Here is a 13,986-nt window from a genome sequence, read left to right on the forward strand (position 1 = left end):
CTAACCCTAACCCTAACCCTAACCCTAACCCTAACCCTAACCCTAACCCTAACCCTAACCCTAACCCTAACCCTAACCCTCAGGGTGGGGCCACTACCGACCGGGCAGAAGATGGGAGGTCCGTTTTGGTGATCTGGCGCCAGTCCATAAATGGATGGAGAATTGCCCTGAGCTACTGAGAAAAGTCGCAGACCTCTTCATCCTCAATGGGATGGGAAGCCGGTTTGAACAGAAGCAATCCTGGTGATGTTGCCGGTCAGTACATTTCTCCGGCCTATTGTCCGTGTCGCGTGTAAGTGCCTCGAAGCTGGCTCCATTTCCTTTCGCAGGTAATGCCTTCAGCAAATGCTGAGCAGACTATCCAAGAACGGGATGCATATATTTCATACGCACTCAATGTGGACATACTCTATTCAATCGACGTTAACACTGAGATGTCCCATTACGCGCCTCCTGGCCTGGTTGGCTGTATTGCAGAACCATATTGAGGCCTGGGTTGCAGTACTGAAAATGGAGTGGTCAGGCGCTGTGCTATCTGCGCATTGCCAAACTGAGTGCAGCACCAATGCTTTGCACCACCAAATTGGTTTGCACTACCAAAACGCCAATTTTTGGTGGTGCAAAACGAGCATTTGCACCACCAAAACCTGGTGCAAAGGAATTGCGCCCGCTGAGGCCTGGACACGCTAACTGTTTTGCACCACCAAAATGGTTTGCACCACCAAATTAGTTTGCACCACCAAAGTGCCAATTTTTAGTGGTGCAAAACAGGCATTTGCACCACCAAAAGCCGGTGCAAAACAATGGTGCCTACTGAAGCCCGGCCGTACCAAGCCTGATAGCGCCCACCAAAGCCTGGCACCAATTCTGGCAGCGCATACAAAGGATTGCACCCGCCCATCAAGGCCTGGACTTGGTGGTGTAGAGTCTCGGGCCTCACAAGCAGAATGGGAACATGCAATAGCTCAAATGATCGGCTTGGGACTGAGGTATGAGCTCAATTGCTGAACAGTCGGGCGAGATTATCTGGAATGTCTACGGAGATTGGAACGAACCGATAACGTGGCGAGGCTCAAGGCGCGGGACAGCAGAGAAGGCGACTATCAAGACTTGGTGGTGCAGGTAATTGACGGTGCGGCAAACTGGCGGTGCAGCGAATTGGTTTGCACCACCAAAATGGTTTGCACCACCTAATTTTGTATGTAGCCAAAACGTTTTACACTACCAAAACTGCACCACCAAAGCCTGGTGCAAAAGCTTGACGCCCATTAAAGCTGGATGTACCAAGCTTAATGCTGCAGAAATGGTTTGCACCACCAAAACCCGATGTACCCTACCAAATTTGGTGGTGCAAAGACTTCCATTGCACCACCAAAAAGTGATGCAAAGCATGGCGCGCACCAAAGCTGGTACAAAGACACTGGCACCCGCCAAAACCTGATGCGCCGCCAACAGGGCTTGGCCTGAATTCATTTCCCAAGCGCTTGACTCCCACGCACCTGAAGCCCTGCCGATCTCATTGCTATACATACCAATTATGCCATAGAACAATTCGCGACGGGAAGGAAGATTGACCTGGCCATACTGTGGACAGCGCTGGGCTCATCAAGGAGAGCGGCGTGCCTTGAGTTCCGCGCAACCATGGCCCCTCGGTCTGAGGCTTGGGTGGCCGGAACACGGCCAGAATGGCGTTGGAGTAGACCGAGAGCCTGTTGCCGGCGCCGCACTTCCGGCCGGGGTTGCCAGGCCCGCGCAGGACATGCTGCAGTCTGAGTCGGCATTGGGGTCGGCACCATTGCGCACGACTACATTTGGCCTCCAGCTACGTATAATTGCCATACCCGGACCGGCAGCGATCCTCTATAAAGGCTTCTAGTCACAGTCTCATATTCCAATCAAGGGCAACAAACTCCTCTCGGTGAGATAGGCGAGACAAGATTGCATGGGAAGATTGCAGACGCTTGAGACGTCGCTCGTGAATACCGCACCATCTGCAACCCTCGCACGAAGACGTGAAGAGAGACTGCTGCTAATCTGAGTTGCATTCTGATGATGAATGTCATTTTCCATCTCGGTACCTCAGTGGTACGTAAGTGGCATCGGGGGATTGTTGGGTCTTCCCTCTATCGGCCGCCACCTCCTCAGCGAACGTCGAACCCAGTCTCGAAATCTCAATACTTGGCGCACTGAAGTCGGAGGTGTGGACGAAATGAACAGGCGTCGACCTGGCCTCGAATTGCTTGCCATTGATCATGACCGGCCGGGGGTGCTTCAGACGAGCCAGTAATTCGGCATGCAGTAAAGAAGCCGAGAACCGTCTAGACTTCCACTCCTGGAGAACTTCAATGAGGGCATTCGTAAAGGAGTAACGCCCTGGGTCTGGTGCGATTTCGTTCCAGGGCGAGGCCGATATCGTTTCCACCAGGTTGCTGCCGTCGGGGAAGTCAGCACTCGCCGCACCTGATGCCGTGTCCACCAGAATCAGAACATCATTCAATGCTCCGTCGAAGAGAGTTTGTATGGAGGAAAAGCTGGAAGGGCCAATTAGATTTCGATGATTGCAATGCACAGTAGCAGGACAGCTCACTTCAGTCGAGGGCTGTCGGGGCCACGTGAGCTAAGACTTGTCAGGATAATGATTTGCAGGTACTGGAGAGCATGAATACACACGCTTTCCATATGCTCTGTCTCGAGTCGCTGATGATTCCGTGGCCACCATAATATATCAAGAACAGCGTGTCGCGTGATTTATACTTCTTGATCATTGATGCCACTTTTAGAGTCAAGTCCAGCTGGGGATCTTCGGAGGGAATGGCGTATTTCTCGGTGTCGAAGTTGTAGTCCTCGTGGAGGCACTGATCGAGATCTTCCAGCTCCGGGAGAACAAACAAGTCATCTGATTCCCAGTGAAGTAGCAAGGCGAGCACTCTCTGATACCTTGGAGGCTTTCGAAAAGCTAACGGCTGGCTCTCAAGCTGTGTCTGGATAAGTAACAGGCACCTATGGCACGCAGAAGCCAGGGAAAGGATGAAACTCAAAGAACAGAAAGGGAAAGAAACGAATTCAAGGGTGATAACATGAGAGTCAGGATCAACTCACAGCACGGCGCTCCCATTGATGATCGAACATATGTTCGACATCATGGGATTTGAGCTGTTGAGCTACCAGACGAAGGACCCTAGGAGCTACGATGCGCATGTCGTGGACAATACTCATGATGGAGGCCTGGCCACCAGAGTCGAGATATTGGTCAATCTGCCGCGACATAGCCTCGAGTTCATCGTCATCTCCTGCACTCGAGTCCGGTGATGACTCTGTGAATGCCAGAGCGTCCGGGCCACCTCCGCCTTCCAGGAGCTGGAGGCCATCAGCTCTGTCAGTGAGCGGCACAAGGGCCTGGCTAGGTACGTCTGGCCCGTTCTCGACTAGAGATGGGACAGACTGGACAGTGTGAACATCTTGGGGGATGTGGTCTCGTGGCCCGTAGAGAGCTCTACTTGCTACCTCGACAGAGTGCTGGAGAGAGATGTGGAATATCCTTTGTACCATGGAGTTAGCGTAGATCATTGGGAGTTGAGCATGGCGAGAAACTTGCGAGATATTCTGAGACGGCGTCTGCTTGGCTGCCTGGAGGAGCAAGAGATCCAAGAGCGTCTGCAAAAGTCGCTGCTGGGCATTCAAGGCACTTCTGTAGAAGAGCAGTTTCTCTTTGTAGCTGAAGATCCACTGGACTCTCAGTCCAAAGCGACTCAATTTACTTTTGTTGTCCTCTAGACGTTCCAGGACAGGGCTAAGCGTGAGCAAGATCGCCTTGATGGGCTGTAGTATCTTGTCGCACGCATACACGGTGTCTTCCAACAGATCCTGCGTTTCCTTGGTAGCTTCTTGGGGGCTCCGGGGGCTCTGGACCTCTGTGCGGAGCTGACTGAGGACTTTTGAAAAGGCAGCGATCTCGTCCCCGTAGATGCGTACTTCGACCCCCGAGGAGCCTATGCCATCAGCAATACGATAAAGGCCCTTGGCGACGGCGAACCCTGCTGTGGCAACGCCAGCGATGCTGGCAGCAATGCTGAGTGGATCGGACATAGGGGTATCTTGCAATGGCGATGAACCAAATGCGCATCTAATCTCGAAAGGCACATGCACATGCTAGACTGTTTGGTAGAACCGAACGACAACGACAGAGGTAGCGACAAAGCCAAGGGACCAAGTATTACATGAGACGAGTATGGGAGTCAAGAAAAATAACAGCCACAGCTCCAATGACGACGACACACCGTCGGTGGATAAAAAGTTGAACTGCTGCGCCGAGGTAACCAAAGTTGCCTTGCGACCATGTGTGGCGCAATCACAGATACTGCACGTTGCTGCCTAAAAGCCCAGCGCGGCTCATCTAATTGGTGGAATCTGTCGCTATCGTGCATTGAGCGATGATATGTACCCCGCCAATTCATTGTTGTAGTAGACAGTAAGCAGCATGAATCGCTCAGCCCGATTGTAATCAGTCAATGGTAGGTCGTGGATTGCAAGTCGACGTATTCGTGGCTGCATCATAGCCGCAAAGGATAAGAGACCAATCCTCAATAACACTCGGCCCGCCCGTGAGAGATATGTTTCACCGAGCTCATTCATTACACGGAGCTCTGAGTCCCAGTCGCGGCTGGCAAGTGTTTGTCGCGGCACGCTTCAGGGCATGAGAAGGCATGGCGCTTCTCTCCAATGTAGACGAATCCCGTGTCTCTTGAAGAATGCTGGCACATTCAGCTACAAGACGAGCGTCGTCCGGAGAGCGGACTCAGCCCCCACGGCCTCGGCGTCGTAGTTCAGCACCACGTGGGCGATAAGAATGTTGAGCTCGTTCGGGGCGAAGAAACGGCCGGGACAGGCGCGCTTACCGAATCTAGACAAGAGGAATACATTGTCTTAACATATAGCTCCTGGATGTAGAAGTGACATTGCCTAACAAATCCTTTCCTAATACCCCTGCATTTTGCTTGTAGAAGTGAGGATGTATAAGTGGAGAAACAGAGTGCGGGGGTCACTAGTTCACTTATACGCCCTAAATCTCCACTTATACACTCTATACTCCACTTATACACTCTGCTTCCCACTTATACGCTCTGCCTGTCACTTTCACGCTCTACCTCCACGGTAATGCGTTTCATTAACAGGGCTTGTGTCTACCTACTAGTACGGGCCACCGAGGCTCATCGTCTCCATCCACTGCGTAACAGCCAGCTCTTTTCATCGATAAGCCTTGAGTCTAGCTACTCTCCACACACCCCAACGCCCACCCCGTGCGTATTTGGTAGACAAGCAACGCATTTCATCGACAGGTGGCACAATCTGTCGACAGACCCCAAAACTCGCTACTAGTCTGCGAGGTCACATAAGGGATCTTCAGCTCCTCGGAGTTCGAAGCCCTGACATGGATGCCCAAGCCAGATCGACGGCCTACAAAGCAACCAGGGTCGGGCCTTTGCCACACATCCTGCAAAGGACACTCGCTGTCCGTGGCAGTTCCACACTGCAGAAGGGCGGGAGTCGCTCTCAAGAGCCTCAATGGGGGACAGCTTGTCAACCCAGTCGAGCGGCCCGAGAGCCATCGCAGCGGCTGGGCATGGAGCTGAGAAGAGTCAAGCATACCAGTGACATTAGGAAGCAGTAATACCAAAATACTTGCCGCCTCGCCCAAGCTGTCCAGGAGATCCGAGCCATGGCCTACAGCCCTAGAGTCAGTGATGGTCTGCCTATCCAAGCAGCAGAAGCAAGATAATGAGCACGAGGAGCCCAAGAAACAGCCCCATTCAGCGGCCCTGATACAGTACTCAGAACGGGGTATTACGGGTCCACCGCTTTCCACTTGATGTGGGGTGTCTACCATTTCATCGTGAAGGCATGCTCGAACATTTTGTAATAATTGCGTCAAGAACAGATGCATGCAGACGTCAGCTGAGCCAGTCAGTAATCAGCGTATTAGAATATCGGAGGCTTGACTCAACACGTTCGCGGCACCGCAGCACCGCAGCACCGCTTGCTTCACCTAGTAGCGGCAGCAAAAACAGGCATGCGGATCCATTCGTAATCCGTGACAGTCTTGCCACGAGCAGAAATACCGGTTCAGGGCAGCAATAGCCGGGCTCATGTCAGACGGCGGCAGATAGAGGCGCAGTCGGGATGTACACCAAGGGCAGCGGCCACATTGCCACTCCGGCAGTGGCAAATCTCTGACGTAACACCTCTTCCCAGAAAGCAAAAACGGGGTACCTTTTACCATAGCCAGTTGGGATAGTCGGGACCGCAAGGACCTTGGCCGCGGCTATCAGGACTATGGCGATGTCGGCGGTGTGGACGATGAGAATCTTTCGGCCATGACAAGCAGACGGACCTCTTATCCGGCTTGAAACTCGTCGGCAAGGCGGGAAAGCCGACACTGAAGCAAGGATCGGATGTACATCCTGGACTACGTTCATGCAGGAGGGATTTCCGTCCGCCTCGGTGTCCAAGATGGTCCATTTCGTCTGGATACTCTTGTTGATCGTCACGATGGAGCCAAAGATCTTCTCCAGGAGACTGGCGCTCTTCTTAAATGCTTATGCGCTTCCCGCTTAATATTTCGTATTGCCCGAGGGGTTATAGTGGCGCTTCAATGCTTACAGGAGTGGCTATTGTAGACGCCGATCGCCCTGCTAGACTTGGTGATGAATGTTTATTTCGAGCGTCCAAGTCGCGGCGCGTTTTAGCCCACCTCAGCCCACATCTATTGCACAGGTTGCGCACGCCTCCGGGTCCACGGCGCCACTCGGGCGAGTCCTTGGTATGGCAATTGGCGCAGCCCAGGGAGGGATCGCCGCCGTGCCGTCGAAACCGGCGCCGTAGCGTGGCGCGCTTCTGGAGCGTTTCCAGCTCGTCGCGCAAGTTCCGGTTGGCCAACCGCTGGCGATGAATCTCGTACCCCAGGGGCCCACATCGGTCGGCGTCGAGGCCCTCGAGCACATCATAGTCACCGCCCTCGCCCGGTAACGGTGTGGACGGCGGGCTGCTGATTCCAAACCTTCTGTCGGTGCCCCCGCACGACGAGGCTTTCCGTGTTCTAGCGGGCGGCCGCAGGATGCTGCAGTGGACCAAGACGTAATACGGTCGCTGGCGGTCGCCCATCGGACCAGGATGGAGCACTAGGCTGGTAGCAATGCGGTGGCCACGCCCACTGATGAGAGTCAAGTTCGACGATGCAGCCGAATTCCCGCGCACGCCGCCAAGCAGCTGCTCGAACTCGAAGCGCGCCTCACGCAACTTCAGAAGGTCTTGGAACATGGTCCCGATCAGATCATCTGCGGTGAGGCCTAGAAGCTTTTGCGGATCGGTAAACAGATGCAAGATCAGGCCTGACATGGACAGCTTGAGCCAGAAGCTGTGCTTGGTGGACCGTTCGTCGTCGTTGCGAAGAGTGCGGCTGCTCAGACGGGCAATGGGCTGCTGGAGAAGTGTGATTGTGACCCAGCGCCGTCCGCCGTCGATCTGAGCAGACCCAGTACTCTGGAACCATATATACTGGCCAGACTTTTGTTTCAGACGCACGGTCAGGTCCAAATCCAACACTGAAGCCTTCTTGAACTCCCTCATCAAAACGGCCACGTCCGACGGATGGTACACAGTATCCACATGCTTGCCGATCAGATCGCCAGCGCCGTAACCGAGTTTCTCGTGTGATGCGGAGGCGTAAACGATCATTCCCTTCAGTGACATAACCTGAACCAAGGCATCCAAGTTATCGAGGAGCATCTGGTTCCAGAAAGGCGCCACGGAAGGCAACGCATCCAGGTCTACGTCCTCGAGGCCCTGGCGACAGCAGAGAAGGTCTGGGGGGTCGTTCAAGTCTTTCAAGCCGTCAGCACCAGCGTCATTGGGCTTGTCAACGGGATTGGCGTTCGTAGGCTCGAATTCAAGGACGGTCTCGTCGACATGCTGATTGAGCGTGAAGTCCGGCCACTCGGCTGATGGCGTCGGAGCCCAGCTGGGCCTACTGGCCAAAGAGCTCTGCATCTCCGAACTGATCGGGAAGGCCGGTGCGTCCAGGCTTGGCCGAAAAGACGTGGCAGATGGGGCGAGTTCGAAGAAGTTGGAGAAACCAAAGATAAACCTAGGCACACCGGGTGTCTCCCACGCGATAGGGACGATGGCAACGTTGTTCAGGAAGGCTTCTCCCGACTTTTTAAAGTTGATGATGCTATGCTCCGTTTCACGCCGCCCGTGGACCTTTTCTTTGAATATGTAGGCAGACTCGCTGCTGACAAACTGTCTAGGGCAGCCGGGGGCCACAATGCCGTCTGGTGCCTGCAGAAAACGGCAGTTCGAGCCGAGCACCTCGTCGGGCATATAGCCAGTGAGGTTCAGGAAACTGTCCGAGGCGAATATTATCCTATCGAGAGGGTCAGACGCATCTGTAACCACAAAAGGCAGCAGAAAGTGCGTGAGGCCCGGGTCGATTTGCGGTCTGGGCCGGCACTCGAGCAGAGCCAGCGCAAGATTGATATCAAAAGGCCTCGCTTCCGTAGGGACTGGGGCTTGGCTGTATTGCGGTTGGGTAACCGGCACCACGCCATTGAATGGCAGACATGCCGGGGAGGAGGTTTTACTACCCCCTCGTAGGCCACATCGAATGGCGCGCCGTGAGACGCTCGCGAGTCAAACGGTGCGGGAGAAGGGAAAGCAGGACCACCTAGACAGGGGGTCGCGGTTGAGCTGTCTGCGGACAGAGGCTGATTGCCGTCCCAGGAGCCAGCCCGGGGCACATCATCGCCGATCTGGTAAAAGAACAAAGCCTCGGACATATTGGAGATGGATGCGACGTCTAGGGTGCTGATGTTGGCCTGGGCTTTGGGGTATCCCATCCAGTTTAGTGTTAACAGAGTCGTGATTTCCGTACCAATCTCAAGGTCGTCGCCATCGGATTCGACAGTCCCCATCGGACGCTTGGCATCAGGTTTGCGAAGAGGCAGGGAGAGGGCATTCGTTAACTTTGAATATCCTCATATCACCTGGGTATTATAGATGGATGATTGTCGCGGTACCGAGGATAGGAACGATGTAATAGAGAACTGATATTTTGCATACCTCCTAAAAGTCGACTTATAGTGGTCTAATAACCTAAGCCTACCTGCAATACCACGGATGAATTTGAAAATAATGGTAGTAGTAGACATTATATACATGCCTATGGTTGGGACTGCCTTGAGATTATAGACGCACGTCGGAGGGGCCGCCGGAGGATTTGTTCCGCCTTAGACAATATCCATAAAATAACAAGGAGACGCGCGGTGGTACAGTGACAATCAGGTTAGCCTACCTGCCTACGTACTATGCTTTAGCCACACTAGCTCACATATCCGGGTACATTGCGACCACGTGCCAGGAACTTGTCAGCTAATGAAAGCCTTGCTTGGAAGTGTTCGTCGGGACCAAAGTCGTTACTTCAGGCACGTTCAGGGTCTTAAGGGGTTATTTGCCACTCTGCCCAGCTTCGGCGAGGGTCCAGGCCCTGGGGAATATGGGGCCCGCAACATTGTCACTCCAACTGCCGGAGGGAGCTCGGAATTGATCATGCTTTCTCTGCTTGTCGGATCCCCCCCCTACTGGCAAACATGTAATTCCGAATTCTGGTATGCATTGTTATGATCACGTTTCCTAAATCCCATCTAGCTAATCTCTGCCTTCTGACGTTGGCTCTTGTTTACTTAACAAGGGAACGCCGCTATTATTAGGGAAGATCAAATTCTTAGACCCTACTGAGAACGGAGACAAGGGAAAATTGCCCGACACCCCGGGTCAGCCTGCCACCAACCGCAACCATTTTTAACATGGCTACTACCTCGTCACTTCTACAGTATGCTGATAGAGCAAGTCGCTTTCCGAGTCAACACACTGCAGTCAGCCTCGACATGACAACCTAGCTCTGAACATGTACGCCATTGACATGCCCAATGCAAGAAACTTGCGTGCGCCTTGCGGTCTGCGGCTTGCTGTTGCCTCGCGGCTCGCGAACCAATTCGCCATCAAATCATCGTCGCTGCAAGTCACACAATCTGTATTGTTGCGTTGCAACCTCCCACGTTGGTATATCGGAGACAAGCCAGTACGAGAGGTGCATTGGGCTTCTGCCTACCATACGCACCTTGTTCGCCCTGTTCGCCCTGCTCCAATTCCCCACTTAACACGACACACCAAAGCAACGCGAACGTCTGGATAGCTTATGGCAGCAGGATCTCCGACCGAAATGTACCGTCTGGGGTAATCTAAGCGATTTGGGGTTCATGCGTATCATTAGGCAAACCCGGACGCCTAGAGTTTGTGGCGATGCCAACGTTCCCATCACGCGTCTATTCGCATCAACCATTGGCTGTCTTCTCCACCGGTCAATTGGGCCGTCGTCGCATCGCAGTCTTTTGAATCACGTTTTGTCGTGCTGCAGCTGCGCATCGACGTGGACGCCTCTCGGCCGACTCTCATGCAGCCACTTCACCCAATGGTATGGTATGACGTACGAGGCCGACCTACCCGCCATCCATTATGATCGGAGCTGGAACACTCCCGCTTGTCGGCCTGCTCTTCTTCGGCCTCCGGTATGTAGTTACTCCAATCAGGATCGTAGCCGAGTGGCCGACCGGTCAACGGCCTGCATCCGAGGTGGTGTGCGGGTTGCGATAGCGAATGGTTGATTCAAGGGCTCAGCATACAGACTGCGTCGTTACGTGGCAGGATGATCGCACAAGAAACTCCCAAGGCGCTCATCAGTCTGAAGCTGCAACTTCGATAGGAGCTACGGAGTTCTCGGGTTGCAGCTTCGTTTGGCAGCCCATTGGATTGAGGAGTTGGCATTTGTCTATAAAGTCTCGAAACTGTCGAGTCTTTGCCATCCGTCGGAAGTAGTCAGGCTCTTCGCACGTTCTTCAGATTCAGATTCTATTTCGTTCAAACCCGGCCTTCCAAGCTACTCTTCACTTTCCTCGCACAAACGTGACCCTTGGAATCCCCCAAAGTCACTATCGGCACCATGTCGACAAAACTGCAAGTGAGACCGACTGAGCCAGAAAGGTCACATCAAGCTGTGTGTACCGTGGTCAGGAACATTTCGTCTCTTGCTGCTAATGATGAATTCAAATACCTGGACGGCCTGATACAGGATAACTCCAGACTCGATGCTGACGTGAAGGAGCTTTCTATTGCGAGGAAGCAAGACCGCAAGAGCATAGCAGAGCTCGAAGCTGACCTTGCCGAAGAGAAGAGTCTGACGACAGCCTCCAATGTGAAGCTGGAGAAGGCGGGAGAGAAAATAGAAGAGCTTCAAAGAACCGAAGAAGAAGCTAATAAGAAGATATCGGCCCAGCGACAAGAACTCGAAGCAAACGGAGGGGATATGACAAAACTTCAGAAGGCCCTCAAGAAGAGCCAGGCCGACGTCCATGAATCCAATACAAAAGCCGAGCTAGAAACCACGCGAGCTCTTGCAGCTGAAGGTAGCGTCGCTGAGATTACCAAACAGCTTACGGAAGCCGAAGAGAACCTCCAGAGCCTGACAATCAAGCTGAACCAACTTGAATCATTCAAACCGGAGCCTAAGGAGGCCAACCCGGTACCCATGTAAGCCTAAAAACCCTTGATCATTCTTAACCAATACCAATCTCGATCGAATAGCTCTGGATGGCTTGATGGCATCCGGAAGTCTGCCTACAATCTCATCACTTCGTACTGCGGCGGCAACTTGGATGAAGACATCCTTTCGAATAGCGACCTGTGGGACGCGATTCGTTCATACACCACCGTCAGCCATCGCCGCATTCCTCTCCCCGTGACCAACTCCCCCGTCGCGAAGCACGTGCGCATTGCCGCCCTTCTATCCATCACATCGACTATCCTGAAGGAACAAGTTTTCCAACCCAACTACCTCCTGAAGCAAAACAACGAAATTTGCGATTTACTAGACGAGATCATTGACGAAGACGCCAAACGGGAGCAGCACCTGCGGGCGGAACTTGTCGCCCTTCTTCCGGACCGGCAAAAGGAGAATGGCAAAGCGCGGGTGGAGAGTGCTGTGAAGCGTATTGCCTCCTACTGTATCCCTCTGGTGCCAAAGGACAAGGATCCAAGTTTCATGGCAGCTCTCGAGAGCCTCTGCAAACGGGCTTACAAAGGCTGGGCAGAGCTGCAGCGTTATCGCCAGCGCGTCGAGCCGGTCTTCCAAAAGGACCCCGACGTCAAATGGTTGCTGCTTCCCTTGCCCAATCAAACCAGCGACTGCAAGTCCCAAAACGGGCAGTCTAGCACTAGGGTTAGTTCGCAGAACAGTGGAACTGGGAGTCCACGCGCAACCTATCTGGAACCGGCTGAGCAGACTGAATTTGCCGAGATCAAGGTCGTTGTCTGGCCAGGGTTCATACTGACCGACTTGGAAGACTTTGAATCCATCAGTGGGGGGTTAGTCCTTAGTGCCGCTGACGTTGAGGCTGCACTCAAGGAGGAGAACACCGCTCCGGGTCTTGGCCGACATCGAAGCATACGAGGTGTCAATCGGAGGAGAGGCTCAACGTCGGAAGCTGCTAAAGGCTACGGAGATGGAAATGTAATTACTGGTAACAAGACGGCAGCAGCTTTTTTATCTCAAGGGTCGGGAGAAGGCTCAAACGGTTCGTGAGGCTGGAAGGTGTTCGTACAAGTCCTAATTCGTGAGATTGACGCGCAAGGATTTCATTAAAGATTGCTTGATACTAACAAGATTGAATTGTTATCAGCTACCCGATCATAGTTAATATTACTATTCTACATGTGTCAGCGGTACCTATCACTATACCAGATGTCTGATGCCGGCTGGATATGATATGTCATCCCGGCCTACTGTGATAGACCTGTATATTCGTATGTGCGATACACGGTCATCCATGGGTCTTGCGTCAACTCCGACGGTGGACAATCCAGGCCATGATACATGGATCTAAATCGAGCTTATCACCCCAATAACCAAAGTCTCTTTGATGGAAGAACTGTGGGAGTGGGCTAGCCACACTTGGTACCGAGCATTAACGTTTGCTAAAACGTAAGGATCCAGCGGGTGCTCCCACCGACATAATGATACGTACTCCCCGAGTCTGCCAAGTGTGTATAACATGAAATTGCCGCCTCTGAATGGTCGCAGGTGCTCTGTATTGGGCATATATCGGAGTGAGTTAGGCCATTCACAGATACCACGGCTCTTGGCGCGGAATCATGTTACCTCCCCTGGCATCATATGTGCCAACCGGCAGCACTCTATTTCTTAACCAATGCGCTGGCCTGTAGTCTCTTCGACTCTTTCTCGTCGAATCACGTGGTCCGAATAATCGCCCTGTTCTCGCTACTCGATTAGTTTTGAGCTACTTGCAATGGAACAATGATTCTGCCCCCATGTAGCACAGCCGCTTTCTCCTGTGGCTGGTGAGACCAGCTACCCCCGTCGGCTTCCTTCTATCGCTGCGCTCGTAAAACGCCTAGCACCAGATGAATCGCTCATTCTATATCGCCAACGCTCATTGCCGAATCTCTAGGTATCAGGGACTCTATAACCTGTACGCATTATGAAGAATGACGTATTCGCCTGGCAGGGGCCTTGGGGTTTCACCGCAAAGGCCGGGTGAATGAGTTACCGATCGATATGCAGCTCCGTCCGGGCCTCATGTACGGTGGTCATGCTGTCCAATAAAGAGCGCGTGCAGATGCGCGTCAATTTGAGTTGCATCAACATGGATACAGGGGATTCTGCCAATCATGTCCAGGCAGCGTCCGGGCCTCGTGGGGTAGTCTGAAAGTTATGCCGATTCGACATAGCCCCTGTCTCATTGGTCAGCTTTGAAGACTTCAGAAAAGGGTAGATAGCTTCCAGTTCTTCTATATAAACAGGATTTTCCGTCGACGAATTCCTTTCACCATTCCAAGATTCTGCAAGATTCATAGCCTTTC

At 53.1% G+C, this 13,986-nt stretch overlaps 5 protein-coding genes across 5 annotated transcripts; 2 read left to right on the forward strand and 3 right to left on the reverse strand.

Moving 5' to 3' along the window:
- PG998_013031 (uncharacterized protein) lies at positions 1–247 on the forward strand (the record flags this gene model as incomplete). Its single annotated transcript, XM_066879847.1, has 2 exons — positions 84–118; positions 192–247. Coding segments are annotated over 2 exons (91 nt in total), but the record flags the coding sequence as incomplete, so codon positions are not given.
- A 788-nt stretch (positions 248–1,035) lies between these two features.
- Positions 1,036–1,796, reverse strand: PG998_013032 (uncharacterized protein; the record flags this gene model as incomplete). The annotated part of the gene is made up of 3 exons (XM_066879848.1): positions 1,036–1,190; positions 1,338–1,522; positions 1,576–1,796. The coding sequence occupies 3 exons, from the start codon at positions 1,794–1,796 to the stop codon at positions 1,036–1,038; spliced, it is 561 nt and encodes a 186-aa protein (XP_066723987.1).
- A 263-nt stretch (positions 1,797–2,059) lies between these two features.
- PG998_013033 (uncharacterized protein) lies at positions 2,060–4,086 on the reverse strand (the record flags this gene model as incomplete). The annotated part of the gene is made up of 4 exons (XM_066879849.1): positions 2,060–2,531; positions 2,588–2,617; positions 2,671–2,975; positions 3,100–4,086. The coding sequence occupies 4 exons, from the start codon at positions 4,084–4,086 to the stop codon at positions 2,060–2,062; spliced, it is 1,794 nt and encodes a 597-aa protein (XP_066723988.1).
- A 2,547-nt stretch (positions 4,087–6,633) lies between these two features.
- Positions 6,634–8,966, reverse strand: PG998_013034 (uncharacterized protein; the record flags this gene model as incomplete). The annotated part of the gene is made up of 2 exons (XM_066879850.1): positions 6,634–8,569; positions 8,755–8,966. The coding sequence occupies 2 exons, from the start codon at positions 8,964–8,966 to the stop codon at positions 6,634–6,636; spliced, it is 2,148 nt and encodes a 715-aa protein (XP_066723989.1).
- A 1,600-nt stretch (positions 8,967–10,566) lies between these two features.
- PG998_013035 (uncharacterized protein) lies at positions 10,567–12,688 on the forward strand (the record flags this gene model as incomplete). Its single annotated transcript, XM_066879851.1, has 3 exons — positions 10,567–10,619; positions 11,122–11,637; positions 11,692–12,688. 3 exons carry the CDS (start codon positions 10,567–10,569, stop codon positions 12,686–12,688), a joined length of 1,566 nt encoding a protein of 521 aa, XP_066723990.1.
- Positions 12,689–13,986: the final 1,298 nt, after the last annotated feature.

The sequence above is a fragment of the Apiospora kogelbergensis genome (assembly GCF_038363985.1).
Source record: "Apiospora kogelbergensis strain CBS 113332 chromosome Unknown utg000009l_segment0_segment0, whole genome shotgun sequence".
NCBI classification, from domain to species: domain Eukaryota; kingdom Fungi; phylum Ascomycota; class Sordariomycetes; order Amphisphaeriales; family Apiosporaceae; genus Apiospora; species Apiospora kogelbergensis.